Raw genomic sequence first — 18510 nt, 5'->3', positions numbered from 1 at the left:
CCTCTTAATTGTTAAAATTGAACTTGCATTCACCACTTCAGATGAAGAAGTTCCCCTTCATATTTTGACTAAACTTTTCCCCTTTCACTCTTAACCCACGTCCTCTGGTTTGTATCTCACCTACCCTCAGTGGAAAAGCATTTACTCTGTCTATCCCCTCATAATTTTAAATACCTCTATCAAATCTTCCCTCATTCTTCTATGCTCCAAGGAAGAAAATCCTAATCTATTTAACCTTTCTCTATAACTCAGTTCCTGGAATCCGGGCAATGTTCTAGTAAATCTTCTCTCTATTCTTTCTATCTTATTGATATCTTTCCTGTAGTTAAGTATCCAAAACTGCACAAAATACTCCAAATTTGGCTTGACCAATGTCTTGTACAATTTACCATAACATCCCAGCTCCTATGATTTATGAAGGCCAATTTGCCAAAAGTTCTCTTTACAATCCTATTCACCTGTGACATCACTTTCAGGGAATTATGTATCTGTACTCCCAGGGCCCTCTGTTCGACCACACTCCTCAATGCCCTACAATTCACCGTGTATGTCCTTTCTTGGTTTCTCCTTCCAAAATGCAGAACCTCACACTTCATTAAATTCTGCATTAAATTCCCCTGCCATTTTTCAGCCCATTTTGACTATTTCATGACCTCACTGCTTGTTTTCCTTACTTCCCATGACTCTGTGCCTTTTGCTGAGTACAAAGCCAATCATTCTGATCTTCAAGGGAAACAATTTTGTCCCTTATAATTCTTTTGCTCCTTATAATTCTTTTGCTCTTAACATACCTGTAGAAACCCTTAGGATTTGCATTCACATTGTCTGCCAAAGCAACCTCATATCTTCTTTTAGCTTTTCTGATTTCTTTCATGAGGTTTTTCTTGCATTTTTTTTTTAAATAGTCTTCAAGTACCTGCTATACACCTCTCTCTTCTTCCGAAACAGATGTACAACATCCCTCAAAACCCAAGGCTCCTTATGCCTGATAACCTTGCCTTTAATTCTGACAGAAACATACAAACACTGCACTCTCAAAATTTCACCTTTGAAGGTACTCCACTTACCTCACACATCCTTGCCTGAAAACAACTTATCCCAATTCACACATTCTAAGTCCTTTCTCATTTCCTCAAAAATTAGCCTTGTCCAATTTAGAATCTCAACCTGAGGAAAAACCCAACACCCAACTCCAACCAACCAATTTTCCCCTGCAACCACTGCAACTGTGTCTGCCTGTCCCGCATCGAACTTGTCAGCCACAAACGAGCCTGCAGCTGACGTGGACATTTACCCCCTCCATAAATCTTCGTCCGCGAAGCCAAGCCAAAGAGAATGGCATTAAGATCATTGGACCTAAAATGTTCCCCGACACATACTTCTGTCACCTGTCCTGTCTCATTCCCTTAAAGGAGATACAGTATTGCATTCTCCCTAGTTGGTACCTTTAAATATTGTTTTAGAAAACTTTCTTGAACACATTTGACAAACTCCAAGCCACCCAGCCCTTTTACAGTGTACGAGTCCCAATCAATATGTGGAAAGTTAAAATCCCCTACTCTCACAACTTTCTCTTTCCTACAGCTGTCTGTTGTCTCTGATTATTGGGCAGTCTATACAACCCCATGAGTATGGTCAAACCTTTCCTCTTCCTCAGCTCCTCCCATATATTCTCAGTAGACAAGCCCTCTGGTCTGCCCTTCCCGACCACACCTGTGATATTTTCCCTGACAAGCAATGCTACTCCTCCCCCTTTCATTTCCCCCCCCCCCACCATTCTATCATGTCTAAAGCAATGGATGCCCAGAACATCGAGTTGCCAGACCTGCCCCCACGCCACCCCCCACCTCCCCACAACTAAGCTATCTTGCAGACAAAATTCTCCTTACCTTAATTGTAACTCTGTAAGTCTTCCATCATTTGTAGGAAAACCATTGGAAATAATCATTTGGAATAGAATTAATGCACATTTGGAAAGTCACGGTCAGATTAAGAACAGTCATTTTAAGTTTATGATGGGCAGGTCATGTCTCAACAATTTTATTGAGTTTTTTAAGTTAATGAAAAGAGTGGATGCTCTACATGATAAGGCATTTGACAAGATTCTTCTGGTAGGTTGATTGAGAAGTTGCAGATAAATCCATGGTTAATTGATAGACTGAATACAAAATTGGCTGGCTCATAGAAGACAGAGCGAAGAGGTGGAAGACTAGTGTTCAGGCTGGAGACCGTGACCAGCGATGTACCATGGGAATCCATGTTCGGATTCATTATAGACATAAATAACTTCAGAAAAAAAGTAGGCAGATGGGTTAGTAAATTTTCAAATGATCCAAAATTGGTGGAGTTGGATAATCTTGAGGGTTACAGCAGGATATGGATCAGTTACGATATAAGCTGAGAAATGGCACATTGAGTTGAATGTGGAAAAATGTGAATTGTTGCCCTTTTGAAGGTCAAATGTAAGGGGAACTAATAGCTAATGGAATGACTCTTAAAAGTGTTGATGTGAAAAGAGATCTGGGTTTCCAGGTCTAGAGATCATTGAAAGTTGCCACTCAAGTAGATAGGGTGACAAAGAGGACATATGGTATGCTTGGTTGCATTGGACAGGCCACTGAGTATGCTGAGGTATACAAAACTTTAGTTAGCCCACACTTGGTATGCAGGTATTCGCTGACTTACTACCTATGCAAGTTATGACCATCTGTATGAATGACCAAATTCTTATAAAAATATATTAAAAATATGTAAAGTTTATGTTGTATTTCACAAACTATAACAGGGATACAGGGCACGCAAGTACCAAAATGAACGTACTTACCTTGTTAGTCGGCGTTCTGGGAATCCCAGGCCTTGGTGCGCCCATCTTGATTCCTGTGCGAATGCGCACGTCTTTGTACGGTGGGTTCGTACATTGGAGTTCGGTGGGCGCATGCACGAGAGTTAAGAATGTGATTTCAATATCGTCATGGCACTTAACTCTTGCACATGCGCCCACCAAACTCCAATACGTGAACCCACTGAAGGCTTGCGCACAGGAATCAAGATGGTCGCACCCAGCCACAGGATTCTGGAATGCTGACCAACAAGGTAAGCATGGACAAGAATGTGGAAAGATTTGCCATGGTTGATCAACAAGTTGTTATCAGTAAACGTATGATGAAGAAAAAAGATTTAATTAAAAAGTTCTCCCCATTTGCAGGCACAATTCCGACTTCCGTCCTTTCCGAGATACAACCAATTCTTCGGTCCCCATTATGGTCCTAAGTCAGGGACTACCTGCACTGTGTGCAATTCTAGTTGCCCATTATGGGAAGAATGTGGAGGCTTTGGAAAAGGTACAGAAGAAGATTACCAAGATTTAAAGGGTATAAGTTATGGTGGGACACTGAACAGATTAGAGTTGTTTTTGCTGGAGTGTAGGAGGCTGATAGGCACTTTGATAGAGGTGGTTAGGCATTGATAACGTGGACAGTCACAATCTTTTCGCCAGGACAAAAGATTCAAAACCAACAAACATCTATTTAAGATGAGGGGGAGGATGCTCAAGGGAAATGTGTGGGGTAAACATTTGACACAGAGAATGGTAGGTGCCTGGAAGGGGCTGCCAGGAGAGATGGAGGAAGCAGATACAATGGTAAAGTTTTAAGTGGCTTCTAGATAGACACGTGAATATGAAGGGAATGTAGAGTTTTCTGTCAGGTGCAAGCAATAAATAGTTTCATTTGGATATCATGTGGGCCAAAGAGCCTGTACTGGTCTATGTTCTTAAATGAGAGGACCATCCTACTCATGTTTCATACAGTTGCAGTGAGATTTCCTCACATTCATACTCAACCCCTTAAAATTAGAGCCAACATTAGCTTTTTCCTATTACCTGCTGTACTTGTGTGTCAGCTTTCTATGTTTTATGCACCAGGACTCTCAAATCCTTTAATGCTGCAGCACTCTTCTTTTGTTCTTCCTTCTAAAATGAACTACCTTATAGCTTGTGCTTTATACTCCATTTGCTAACTTTTTTGCCCAGTCACTTAACTTATCAATACCTCTGTAAACTGTATCCTCTTTGCAACCTGCCTTCCCACCTGCTTGTATGTTGTGATTACTGTGATTAGAGTGGAAGAAATGGAAATATTGTACAGCATATAAACATAGCAAAAGGAGGGCAAAGTATATTACCATCTTTGAAAATGAACAAATCACAGGGTCCAGCCAAAATTAATCCCAGACTATTAGAAGAGACAAAAAAAAGGAAAATGTGGAGGCTTTGTCTATTATTTTCAAATGCCCCTGGCCACAGGAGTGATACCAGAGGGCTGGAAAATTACTAACATTGGATCATTGTTTAGAAAGGAAAAAAAAAGGTAATCACAGTACCTTTCGTTTAACAATACAGTGAATTCAGCACCGATCCTCATGGGACAGTTCAATCTGAGTAACAACCACCCTGTCCCCTATCATTATGACACAAAAAATGTACAGTGAGGAGATTTCTCCCAAGAACAGATTAACATTCATACAGCCATGTATCAAACAAATTTACAGAGGACAAAATATTAGTACCAAGCATGGTCAACATGAAACTACTGGTATGGGGTTCATTCTGAAGCTGATTGGTGCAAGGAAGAAATGGTTTTCATGTTAGTGCATGGTTTCACATTCTTAAGCCTTCTCCCTAATGGGAGAAGGGAAGAGAGTGTGTCCGGGGTGTGATAGGTCTTTCAGTATGTTGGCTGTTTTTCCTAGGCAGATGGAGATGTAGATAGATTGGAGGGTAGTTAATCTTGTGTTCTGAGTTGCATTCACTACCTTCTGTAGTTTTGTTCAATCTTGAGCATAGCAACTTGTATACCACTCTGTGATGTATCCAAGAAGTATCCTTTTGATAGTGCACCTCAAGAAATTTTTGAGGGGCAAGGGGGACATGTCAAATTTCCTTCATCTTCTCAGAATTTTGATTTATTTTTAAAAATTTAGACATATAGCACAGTACAGGCCATTTCAGCCCACAAATCAGTGCTGCCCAATTTACACCCCATTAACCTACACCTACAGTACATTTTGAAAGGAGGGAGGAAACCGGAGCCCCCAGAGAAAACCCACACAGACACGGGGAGAATGTACAAACTCCTTACAGACAGCGCAGGATTCAAACCCAGGACTGGTTGCAATCGCTGCCCTGCATTGATGTACTTCCTTCACTGTTGTGTCAATGTGCATGTTTCAGGTCAGGTCATTGGATATATTTATAGTCCTAAGAACTTGAAGCTATCTACTTTTTTGACTTCAGTACCATTAATGTGAACAAGGGCATGGACCCTGTCCCCTCCTGAAATCAATCATCTCCTTTGTCTTACTGATGTTGAGAGATTGTTATCTTGGCACCATGCCATTAGACATTCATTCTTTTTCCATGTTTTCTGTCTCATCATTATTTAAAATTAAACCCTCGTCTGTCATTGGGAAATTTGAAGATGAAGTTGGAACAGCATTTAGCTGTATAGTCGGAGGTATAGTAGAGGATTGAGTACACATCCGTGAGAGTGATCGTGGCCATGTTCACTGACTGTGGTCTGTTAGACATGACATCAATGATTGAGTTGCAGATGGGAACACTGGGGCCTAGATCCTGAAATTTGGGAATCAGTTTATCTAGGACAATAAAACTGAAGGCAAAGCTATAGTCCCTGAACAGTAGTTTCTTGGCATCCAGGTAATCTGGGGCAGAGTGGCTAGCTTGGGAGGTAGCATGGACAGATCACCCGAGATCCATGCAATCTAACCTTCTGGATCAGCCTACCATCAAGACCTTGTCAAAGGTCCTGCTATTCCAGGCATTCAACATCCACCACCCTGCTTAAATCAATCCTTTTGGTCTCTTCTTCAAATAAACAAATTTGTGAGACACAAAGCCATATAATCAATACTTAATCAGTCATTTCCTTTCAAAATGCATGTAGATTCTGTATCTTAGATTTCTCTCCAGAAATTACTCATGACTGATGTTAAGCTCATCAGCCTGTAATTTCTTGGCTTGTCCTTGAAACCTTTTTTTTTAAATTAAAGGCACAACATGAGCCACCGTCCAGTCTTCCGACACATATCCTGTGCCCGGGAATGAAGCAAATATCTCTGGCAGAGCTCCTAATTTCTTCCCTCGCTTTCCATAATGTCCTAGTATACACCTGATCCAGGACTTGCTCTTCTATGACACGTACTGTCTTCAAGACTGTAATGGAAAGTGTGCTGACTGATTGCATCACAGCCTGGTTTGGAAACACCAATACTTCTGAGAGGAAATCCCTGCAAAAGGTAGTGTACACAGCCCAAGAGATCACAGGCAAAACTCTCTCCATCAGAGAAAATCTACATGGAATGCTGCTGTCAGAGTGCAGCAGCAATCATCAAGGATCTACACAGCCTGAGACATCCTCTGTTCTTCCTGCTACCATTAGGAAAGAGGTAGAGCTGCCACGAGACTCATACCTCCAAGTTCAGGAACAGTTACTACTCCTCTATCATCAGACTCCTATACAACAAACTCAATCAGAGCTGCATATAAAAACTCTTACCTTGTACATTATTTATTTATGAATATTGTAGTCCCTGCCACTGCAGTGCTATCAAATAAATGCTCACTACTCACAGTTCTCAGTAGAATGCCTTTAATCACACAATCTGCCCTCCTTTATGTCACTTCCGGCTCAGAAGTCCAAAACCAGAAGTGACATCACAACGCATCCGTGAAGCATCCCAGCTGCATGTGTCTGCCGCAGGACTTCGGAGGGCAGACACCATGGCAATTCAGCCCATCCCAGGTCGCAACCACTTGGCCAGCTACACAACCCCCCCCCCCACCCCAGAATCACCTTTAAAACATGCACATGCAGTAGACTTGGGAGCGTGACCTCTGCGCCTTAGGGAAGGATAGGGCACAGGTAATAAGAAGTCCAAGTGTGCGGGCTTAAAATGGTTCACTGTTAATAAGTCCATTCTCCCGCCAATGTTCAATGTGAACACTATGCTGTCACGCTGCAAAACCTTGAAAGGTCCTTCATATGGCCTTCGTAGTGGAGTGCCCGGTCCTTGCCGACCACAGGTCCTCAGCAACACGGGAAGGCAGATGGCCTTGGCGTCTCGCTGGAAGAGGGTTTCGTACAACCACACAGTCTTGAAGTCTCTGCAGAACATTAAACTCATCAAAATCACATCTGCTATGTCAAAGTGTAGGTCACCTGGAACAGTTAGAGGGGTGCCATAAACCATTTCCACTGAGGAAATGGGCAAATCTTCCTTCAGCACAGCCCTTATCCCCAGTAGTAACCAAGACAAATGATCCATCCAAATGGGGCCTATAAGTCAAGCTTCAAGGCTGACTTAAGGTGTCCATGGAAGCGCTCAACCAACCTGTTCAACTGTGGGTGATAGGCAGTGATATGATGCAATTGGCTTCCACAGAAATCTGCCAAACCAGTCCATAAGGATGACGTAAACTGGCCCCATGATCTGACGTGATGTGGGTGGGAACACAAACTCTCGTCACCCAGTGGTTAAGATACACCCAGGCACAAGTATTGGCATCACTGCCAGGGAAAGGAATGGCTTCCGGCCATTGCGTAAAACAGTCAACCACAGTGAGCAGATACCTCATGTCCCTGCTTACTGGTAGAGGACCAATGAGGTTGCTGTGCACATGATCAAACCAGCACTCCACTCGAGAAAAGTTTTGCACTGGGGCCTTTGTACATCTACGAATTTTGGACTGCTGACTGCGCAGGACCTGGCCCACAGCGTGATATCCTTTCTCAGCCCATGTCAGACGAATCTCAAGGACATGAGGTGCTCCGTGGCTCTAATGGAAGGATGAGAAAGGCCATGGATGGAGTCAAATAGGCACCATCACCAGGATAGTGGGAGAATGGGGCAGTGGAAGTGTCACATAATAACATGGGGCCCTGTGGGTATGGTTGAAAATCTATCACTTTCAACCCTGTGATTGCAGTCCAGTAACTCTGCACTTTTTGATCTGCCAATTGGTCTTCAGCCAATTTTGCAGCAATGAGGCCACCACAAAGTGCACAGATGGATGGTCAGGACAATGCATCAGCCACTAACTTTATCTTCCCCTCCAAATGCCAGATGTCCATGGAGAATTCTGAGATTTTTAAAAAAAGGGCCACTGTTATCTGGCAGTCCAAAGATCAGAAATCCTCTTGAAGGCAAATGTCAGAGGTCTATGGCCTGTATAGGCCATAAACAGCCTGCCTCACCACCAGATAAATGGCCAACAATTCCCTACCAAATACACTACATTTGAGTTCCGGCAGCCTGAGGTGCTTGCTAAAAAAGGCTAGAGGGTGCTAATGACCTTCAACGAACTGTTCCAATGCAGCACCAACCACCCTATCAGAGACATCCATAGTGAGTGCCAATGGGGCTGAAGTATCAGGATGGGACACCAAAGCAGCATTTGCAAGTGCAGACTTGGCCACCTTAAATGCAGAGTCGGGTCTGGGGTCCAATGAATGTGCATAGGCCTGCCCTGGAGCAGCGCAAACAGAGGGCCCAATAATTAAGCAGCAGCCGGAATGAAATGGAGATAAAACGTCACCAAACCCAGAAATTCCTGAAGCCCTTTAGCCGCGACCAGTCTGGGGAAGCGATGGATGTCAACCGTCTGCAGAAGGGGCTTTGCCCCCTCAGGTAATATATGATGTCCCAGGAAATCAATGGCAGTGAGGCCAAATTGTCACTTAGCAGGGTTCACCCTGAGGCCATATTCTTCCAAACGCCGAAACAGATGTGACAAATGGAGTTTGTGTGACTGAACATCTGGGCTTGCAATGAGAATATCGTCAAGGTAGATGAACACAAAGTTCAGGTCTTTGCCGACAACATCCATCAGCCATTGAAAAGTTTGGGCTGCATTTCTGAGGCCAAACAGCATGTGCAAATAATTAAATAGGCCAAACGGTGCGATTATGGCTATTTTTGGAATGTCCACTGGGTGCACTGGTATCTGGTGATATTCTTTCACCTGATCCATCTTGGAGAAGACTTGACAGCCGTGAAAGCGAGCAGCAAAGTCTTGTATGTGTGGGACCGGGTACCTGTCCAGAACCATAATGTCATTCAAGTGGTGGTAATCACCACATGGACACCAACCGCCCAATTGCTTCGGGGCCATATGTGTCAGGCTGAACAAAAAACGTGAAGGACCAAGGGATTAAAGATAATTTGAGAAATTTATTTAAATTTGAGTTAGTGACAGAAACCAATAGAAATAATTGAAAAGTGACAGAAAGAGTGTTAATTGATGATTCCACAGGTCTCAGTAGTAAGACCTTTACTTTTGTGGCATATTATGACTTCAATTTTAATGTGGGGTACTTGACACAAAATATGACTTTTTAAGTTTACAGTGAGAAGCAAAGCAAGAAGATATACTCCAATAATTTATTATCCCATTGTTCAAAAATCTAGCTGAAGTGGTGAATGCTGGCTCAATGATAGCATTTGAGAAGAATTTGGACAAGTATATGGATGGCTGAAATTAAACTTTTCCAACACCTTAAATAAAAAAATACCATTCAACCCTATCAAAAGCTTTTTCTGCATCAAGCGCAACCACCATTGGTTGGTTGGGATGCTGTCTCGATGCATTGATCAACGTTATCAATCTAAGAATATTATCAGATGCACATCTATTCTTAATAAAACCTGTTTGATCTGTATGTACCAACTGAGGTAAATATTTAGCAAGTCTATTTGCCAATACTTTAGCCACTATTTTATAATCCACATTTAATAGAGAAATTGGTCGATACAAAGCTACATTCAACGGATCGCTATCTTTCTTTAGAATCACTGTAATTATCGCACTTGAACAAGATTCCGGTAGTGACTGATCTTCAGTTATTTGTTGCAATACATCCCTAAATATAGAAGATAAATCTTCATAAAACACTTTATAAAATTCCACTGAAAATCCATCATCACCTGGCGACTTTCCATTCGGCATTTCTTGTACAGTAGCTTCTTTAATCTCAAAATCTGTAAACGGAGCTTCCAATTCCTTTACCTCCCCTAAAACCGGTAAATTTAACTTGGATAAGAAGAATTCAATAGAACCATCATCCTGTTTTCCCTCAGAAATATACAATTTCTGATAAAATGAATAAAATTGGTCATTGATTTCCTTAGGTTTTAAAGGTAACTATTGAATTCTTTTTAACAGCATTGATAGTTCTCGATACTTGTTCCGTTTTTAATTGCCAAGCTAATGCCTTATGAGCCCTCTCACCCAACTCGTAAAAACATTGCTTAGGTCTTTGAATTAATTGCTCATACTGACATGTTTGTAAAGTATTATAACATAATTTCAACTTAGTTAATGCTGCTTTCTCATCTTCTGTAACCTTCTTCTGAAATTCCTTTTCCAACTCAGTAATTTGTTTCTCCAACGCCAAACTTTCTGGGAGGATATTCAAAACAAAATTTTTTTTTAAATTTGAATGTGTACCCAAAGTGCAATTGTCTGCAGGTCTGTGAACCAAACGTTACATGGTGGAATTAGGTTAGGCTAGCAACACACAAAATGCTGAAGGAATTCATCAGTTCAAGCAGCATCCATGGAAGGTGATAGACAGTCAACGTTTCAAGCCATAACCCTTCATCAGAACAAATAACATAGAATACTGACTGGCCCATAATGTCTATGTTATAAATTTTCTATAATTCTATTTGAGATGCAATATCTGAAAGGATGACCATCTGGAATTTAACTAAATCTAGAAGGCTGCAATGTGTCCAGTCAAACAATGAGATGCTGTTCCTTGAGCTTATTTTCAGCGTAGTAGTAACAAAGTAGGAAACCATACCCAGAGGTCAGAGTGCAATTGGGATGAAGAGTTAAAGTAAAGGGCAGCAGGTAGATTAATGTCACTCTTGTAGATTGAGCACTGACATTCTACAGAGGGTCATAGATCTTAAATGAATTTATGCAATTTTGCTATTTAAAAGCATTAACAGGTTAACTAATTAAATTTTCTTATGAGAAAAGTTTTGATGACATTTCTCAAAACATTATGCTTCGTAATTTGTTATCACCTTGCTCCCTCTCTTGATAGGTTGCTTTTCTCAGGAATTCAACAAGGTTTTCTGCAATGGGCCTTCCTTTTGCATTGTGATACAAAGCAGAAGACAGTTGCAGTTAGATTTAATTAAAACAAAAGGCTACAAGGTGCACTTTTATTCAACCAAGAAGCACAAATTTGAGAATTACTTGATATAAATCAAGCAACGTAACCCACTACCAGTATATTATAAGATGTTCCATTAATGCACAAAAGCAATTGCAATTAATTCAGTAAGAACTGTTACCCAATTCTGCAAGTGTACACATTTGAAATAAATTACCTGAACAATTCATATCTAGTTTCATCATTAATTTTCATTTACATAGCACCTGCAATGAAATTTAAAAAACATCCCAAGGCACTTCAGAGCATTGTTCTCAAATTAATAACGGTTGATTTTTTTTCCTGCATTGCCTATGAAAAATTATAGACTTGCACAAAAGGCATGAATATGTGGCTTTAAGCATAGGCCATTTTTCATTCCATCCCTTGATTTTACCACTACACAAATAAATATTAGGCATTGTAAGTTTCATCTAAAGTACGGTATTCTCGTCCAGAAACAATTGGTACTATCCTAACCAAGAAATTATAAAAGCAGAAGAAATTTTATAATAGACAGTGATTCCCTACATTTCTTGCCCTCTCAGGAACATATACCAATTGTAATAAAAATGCCATTGACTATAAAGCAACAATTTAAAAACATAAAATGAGGAATAAAATAAAATTTTTCATTTAAAGTACACATTTTTAATTTATATATGTGTTATACTGCAGCTCTTTCCCACCTTAATACAAAGAAAATGGTGCAAAATATATTAACTGTATTTTGTGAACGGAACATTGTTCATTAACATGAACTTTGTCAACAGCAACGAATCCAAATGAAATCTGTTTATCCAAATTACGCCCAAAATTGCCATAGCATGCTAGTCTCTGGATGCTTTTGCTTACTTGTTTAAAATAAACTTAAGTTATCATGTATTTTCCAAACACTAAGCTTGCATCATTACATGACATTAAAATGGTTTCCTTGGGGTGCTCTAGTTTCGTTGCATCTCCCACACAGTTTTATAGGTTAACACGTGACAAATTGCACGTAGTTTGTAGGCAAGTGGTGGAATCTTGGAGGAATCTATAGGATGAATGATTGTACATCAAGTTTATTGTCATCTAATTGTACAAGCATGACCTGACAAAATAGCATTCTCTGATCCTCAGTACAAAGCATGCAGACACAACCAAACATAAACACACATACATACAAAAAATACACATGCAGGACAACTATTTCATCCATACAGAAAAATAAATAATTTAATAAAAAGATAAATATTGCTTTGTACACAAGAGAGTTTCAGATGGTTAGTGTGAGCAGTTCCTTTGGTTGTTAAGCATTCTCACAGCCCATGGGAAAAAGTTGTTCCTCCTCCTGCTGGTGCTGGCTCTCATAGTCCTGTATCTCTCTTCCAAAAGATGCAGTGTGCAATGTGGAAGGGGTCCTCAATGAATTGGTGAGGCCTCTTCAGACAACTATCCTGGTAGATCACATCGATTTGGTGGGGGGGGGGGGGGGGGTGGTGGGGAGGGGAGAGAGAATGGATGGTGACTCCAGTGATCCTCTCTGCCACTCCTGTGGATTGACCTCCATTTCTCTGCAGCAACCGTACCACATAGTGAAGAGCTCCTATAGAAGGTTAGTTAAGTGAACTCCCAGGAACTTGGTGCTCTCCACTTTTTCTCTACTCCAGAGTTGTTGATGTGTAGTGGAGGTGGTTATTCCTGCTCATCCTGAAGTCCACAATCATCTCCTTTGTCTTGTCCATGTTGAAACTCAGGTTGTTACTCTCACACCATATCATGAGAATTTCCCTTCTTCTCTGTAGTGCAACTCATCGTTGTTGCTGATAAGGCAAACTACGGTTGTGCCATCTGCAAAATGAATGACACTGTTGGAGCTGGATCTGATGATGCAGTCATTCATCAGTAGCATGAACAGAAGCAGGTTGAGCACACAGTCCTGAGGGGGTGCCAGTGTTCAGCATGATGGTCCTTGACATTCTGCTACCAACCCGGGTAGACTGTGGTCTTTCTATTAGGATGTAGTCACAGAGAGGGGTGTTGAATTCCAGTGAGGACAGATTCTCCACTAGCCAATGAGGAATAATCGTACTAAATGTAGAGCTGAAGTTAATGAACAGTAGCCTGACATATGAGGCATCATTCCTGCAGGTGGGCCAGGACGGAGTGAGGCGACAAGGCTATAGCATTGTCTATGGAAAGGTTTCTTCTATAGGCAAAATGAAATGGCTTTAGCATCTCTAGGAAGAGTGCTTTGATGCTCAAAGGATTTCATAATGGTGGAGGTCAGTGCCACAAGGCCTCTTGTCAATGAGTCCTCGGGTTTCAGGATGATGGTGGCTGACCTGAACCCTGTGGGAACGCTGGACTGCTGCAGTGAGATGTTGAAGATGTCCATGAAGACCTTTATCAATTGGTCTGTAGTGTCCTGTAGTGTACCCCACCAAAGATGCTGTCTGGTCTTGCCACCTTGGGTTCTTCTCACCTTGGTCAAGGCTATGCAGTGGCTCATTGATCAGGGGGACACAGATCTTTCTTTGGAGTCATCCTGTTCTTCTCATTAAACCATGTATAGGTGTTCAGTCTGTCCAAAATGGAGGTGTCATTGACTTTATCTTACAAGGATGACTTGTGATCAATTATAATCTTGATCCCTTACCACATGTGCCTCGTGTCGCCGGTGTCACACAGCTGTCTGTGGATCTTTTGTGCATACCTCCACTTAGCCTTCCGTATTGCACAGAAGAGTTCAGCCCTGGCATCCTGCACCCTATCCTAAATGCAGTATCACAAGTTCTAAGAAGGGCCCAGATCTCTGCATCCAACCATGGCTTCTAGTTAGCCCTGGTCGTGATCTTGGTGTCATCCTCAATGTACTTGCTGATGTAACCAGTCTAAATTTATATCTAGAATAAAATCAGTATTGATGTTTAGTGCAGATTAGAAGGGTCAAAGGGACTCTTTCCATGCTGTATTGCTCTGGGATTATGACTCTATGACTATGTATTTAAAAAAATGAAAGGATCAAATGGTTAAGAAGTAATGATCATCATTGAATTGTATAATCTCAATGCTATCAATTTATCATATTTCACAGGCATAATATTCAACATGGCTTATTGAACATGCTCTTATAATCAAAATACATTCCTAGTGTTTCATCTTATAATAGATATGAACAGAATGAAGATTCATCACTTACTGCCTTGTAGGTTCTTTTCTGGCCAGCATGTTTTCGGGATTTTTCTCCATTTACTCCTATTTCAACGTGCATGGAGTAAATAATATCAAAAAAATCTTCAACTACTGCAACTCGCTTTAAAGATTGCTTCTCTGTGGTACTGATTCCATCCTGTGAATCAACAAAAAAAGTCTTGCTCAAGGTTTCCATATTTATGAGACAATAAAGAAGCACAGCAAAACTGACTGTCCTGTGAACATTTTTTTTAAAAATACAGAATTAACAAAGGTTAAATTTGAAAGTTACTTTTACATAAGAACTTAACATAAGAAATAAAAGGAGAATCAAGCCATTGATGGCACTTTTACTGCAGATTTATTCTCTTGCACCAATCCCAAAACTTTTGATTATTTTAATTCTAAAAAAAATTACATTTTACTCAAGATAAATAAACAAGAATGCAAAATTGAAATTGTTGACTCTGTCCATGATCAAAATTTTGTTGAGAGAATTACAATTTTCAGACTAACTGTTTCAAATTATAACACGGTAAGGCATTCTTCAGTGTCCAATGTAGCTTTTTTCCCCATAACAATACAAAGAACACAGTATTTCACTGCAATGACAATCCTTCAATAATGTCTTGTGAAAAACCAAAGTTGGATGAAGCTACATAAAATGAATGTTCTTTCACTGCAAAGATCCTTTCCTCTTCTTATTCAAACATTAACAACAACCAAGTCATCTAGTATTGCCTTCCCTAGATTCTATAGCATACTTGTTTTGCCATATTCTATATTAAGTTGCACCAACACAGAGACAGTGTACACTCAGATTCATATCATCACACGCTCTTTTTTAGTCATGTCACATCAATTATATGTTCTTTCTGCTTCCCACGTATGAAAAAAAATGCTGTCCTATTAACAGATTTTAATTTTGATGGAAAGTACCAAGATAATTGAATAATTTTAAAGATGCATGCAACATGTCATGTAATGATGCAAGCTTAGTGTTTGGCAAGTAAATAATTTATTTCAATAATTGACAATTTCAATCCACCCCATCATCAGGACAATCCAACAGGATTTTCTGTATCAACAAAATGTGGAAGGTTACAAAACTTGGTTGGATCTTGCAATGCTCACAAGCTGATCAAATTAAGAGGCTGGAAACATTCAGCAGAAACTCAGAAAAAAAATACTTTCAACCAGTGTGTATCAAATACACACTTTAGAAGCCCAATAGAACTGTGAGCACATAATGAGGATGAACAGAAACTCCTTCAAGACTATATTTCCCTAAATATGTTGAAGAATATTAACTACATTTTTACTGAATTATATATGTATATATAAACAATATAAGGAACACCTCACCCAGTGCCAATCAATGAAACTGAACAGTGACCTTAGCATAATCAATCTGCTGTAAAGTAACCAAACATCAACATGGTAGAGAAATGTTTTTGGTACTCCAGAAATTTAGGTTGAGTGACATGTCATTAATAGTAAGTATCTAATCAAAACAAAACAAAAGATCAATAATACTTTGTAATGACCTCTTCAAAAACTCTAAACAAGGTGTGTGCTTTATGCAATCTATAAAGCACAATAAACAACATTTTATTTATTGCGCTTTATATATCAAAATAGCACTGCTTCATGCCTTCATTTTCAATAAATGAGATAGACCAGCAATTAAAATGGAATTGAAAAAATTCAAAGGACATGGATAGACAATGCAAATGAATCCTGTGTATCATAATGTTATTTTCATATTTGATACCTGCAGCAAATAATTTATGCATTTGAGGTCCCGCATAATAGAAAGTGAATCACAGCTAGATTTTTTTAAACGTTAAAGAATTCCTTTTGCATCAAGAAAATTAATAAATTAATCTAAATAATGTCATTCATTTGGGCTATTGTTTTCTTCCTCCTTCACATACCCCCAAACTAAAGAAGAAACAATGATTTAAGCAAATTAAGAGTGCATGTTATTATCCCCCAGAGTTCAAAATCCTCGTCCTGGAAAACAGATGGGAACCTGAGCTCGTTAACCTGGTACGGTTCACACCTGAGGCAATTAGCACTGTATCTGGAAAATATTTCATTTTTATTTTTTCTGGCACTCCAACTTATGTCATCAATAATGATCAATTTCAACATAAAATTACAATCAATTGACGAAATTTCAATTTTGCAGTATCATGGCACTAAGTGGCGTCTCATACTCCGGATACCGTACAGAAAGGGTGGTTTTCAATCCTTATTGTCAGCTGGTCCGCACGGCAATTTGGACAGTCGCAACCCGACCCGTTCGCTTCTATAATGATGCGAAGGAGGAATGGGTGGCGAAGAGCAGACCAGTTGGTGCATCTTGCGGAAGGGCGCAGAGCCATCACGGAGTTCCTATCATGATCAGTCTCAGAAGCCACTCAACGGCCCGGCCCGGCCCAGGGAGCTCCCTGCCACGAGCAGGTTTGAAGCAGAAGAGGCAAGCATTTTCGTTCATTCAAGTGTGGCGGGGAACATCCTGCTCCCTCCCACTCCCACTCCCTGGTTTTAAAAGGAAACCAGGTGTGCTTCCTGGCCTAGTCGCCTTGTGCGAGGAAAGCGACTCCCATTGTCCACCATGGAACCAACAGGTTGATTATGCGTCGCGGGTCGGAGCGCAGACAGGTAGTAACCGTCTCCATGGGAACGCGCGAGGTGAGCTGAGCAGCGGAACCCTGGAACGCGCCACGACGATTCAGCCTCGGAATCCCAGTGCGTTGGGGCGCGGGCGGGCGGCGCGCGCGCCAGCGCGCACGCGGCACGGTCTCGGTCAGCGCGGGATCGCGCTCAGGCGGGACCACAGCCTTTCGCAGCACAGATGCACTACGCCAGCTTGTCGACATCCGACCGGCCAGGCAACACCACCAGCTCCAGGAGGGGGAGGGGAGGGACGAGATGGCACGCCATTCCGGGCCTCGTCATCAAATTTTCAACCTTAAAATCTATAACAGGAGAGCCACACAACTCAACATGGGCACTCAGGGTTTTTTTTTTGCTCCCACTTTTAAAAATTATGCGGACATTGACTGCAAAACCAGCAAGTGATTACGAATGAAGCAAGTTGCTAATAAAAAAAATAAATATTCCAGAAGATGAGGTGGATGACAGGCCTACGAGGTAGCAATATGGTCACCAATAACGATTAGGCACAGACAGTGAAATTGGTAAATGGGCTGCCAGGCATTTTTTTTTAAAGCTGCCCTTCTGACTTTATTATTCCATGAATGCCGTTTCCTCAGAGTTCAGAAGAATTGAATATCTGTGTGACTTGCCAATTTTAGGAGAAAATGTACAGAATATTTCCCTTAATGTACTTGAACTGAGACCTTTGCGCTTTTTGCAAATGGGATCTCAATCAAATGCAAAAACTCCCTTTTGCCAAGTGTATACATAACGAAGGAAGTGTGCATCTTTATTCACGTTTCAGGTCAATCTCCAGTTGGAAAATCCAATGCCTATTAGGGTTATTTTATTTGCCACAAAAAAAAAATACAGTATTTAATATGTTTGAGGAGGCATTAGCTCTCATTCATTATTCACGAGGATATTTAAAAAGTCCTTTATTTACTTGGATACTTGATCATCAAAGCCATCTCCAGAGAAAACAGCTAGGTAGTCAATGCTTCCAAGATAGCTGTCACTATCCATCTACAGCTGGGTACCTCCGTCCCACCGTGATGTCAGAAATGCCCGGTTGCGAGATATTGTTGCCTGGTGACAAAAGTGCACATGCATCCCAGACCTCAGGGAAACAAAAATCTGAATCATTTCTATTTTTCCGTGATGTTGTTCATTGAGCTATTAAATATCAAAATGCACCATCGGTGTAAGCTCTGGAACCCACGAGATTGCCATCACTTTCAATGGAAATGAATACAATTTGCTTTTTGTGGAATTCATAAAATGGATACTAAACGGTGCAAAGAAAGCTCCCATTTTAATTGCGATCGCCCGACCTGCTCCTGGCATTTATAATTCAGTCTCTTTCGGCAATCGGGCACTGGTTAATTAGCTTGTTATCAGACGATGTTTTCTTCAGCTCCGA

The 18510-nt window shown here is 40.8% G+C and overlaps 1 protein-coding gene across 9 annotated transcripts in view; it reads right to left on the bottom strand.

Moving 5' to 3' along the window:
* LOC138755501 (nucleolar protein 4-like) overlaps window positions 1–18510 on the bottom strand; it is a 280199-nt gene that overhangs the window by 260086 nt on the left and 1603 nt on the right. For 7 of the 9 annotated variants that reach the window (XM_069921595.1, XM_069921586.1, XM_069921588.1 and 4 more), the window contains exon 2: window positions 14428–14577. In XM_069921595.1, the coding sequence (XP_069777696.1) occupies window positions 14428–14499 (72 nt within the window). In that variant the 5' untranslated portion in view covers window positions 14500–14577. Of the gene's footprint in view, window positions 1–14427; window positions 14578–16585; window positions 17202–18510 lie in introns of those variants that run through there. The other 2 variants (XM_069921594.1, XM_069921593.1) reach the window with 2 other exon arrangements.

The sequence above is a fragment of the Narcine bancroftii genome, chromosome 2 (genome assembly GCF_036971445.1).
Source record: "Narcine bancroftii isolate sNarBan1 chromosome 2, sNarBan1.hap1, whole genome shotgun sequence".
Lineage (NCBI taxonomy): Eukaryota > Metazoa > Chordata > Chondrichthyes > Torpediniformes > Narcinidae > Narcine > Narcine bancroftii.
This window is presented reverse-complemented; position numbering and strand designations above follow the sequence as displayed.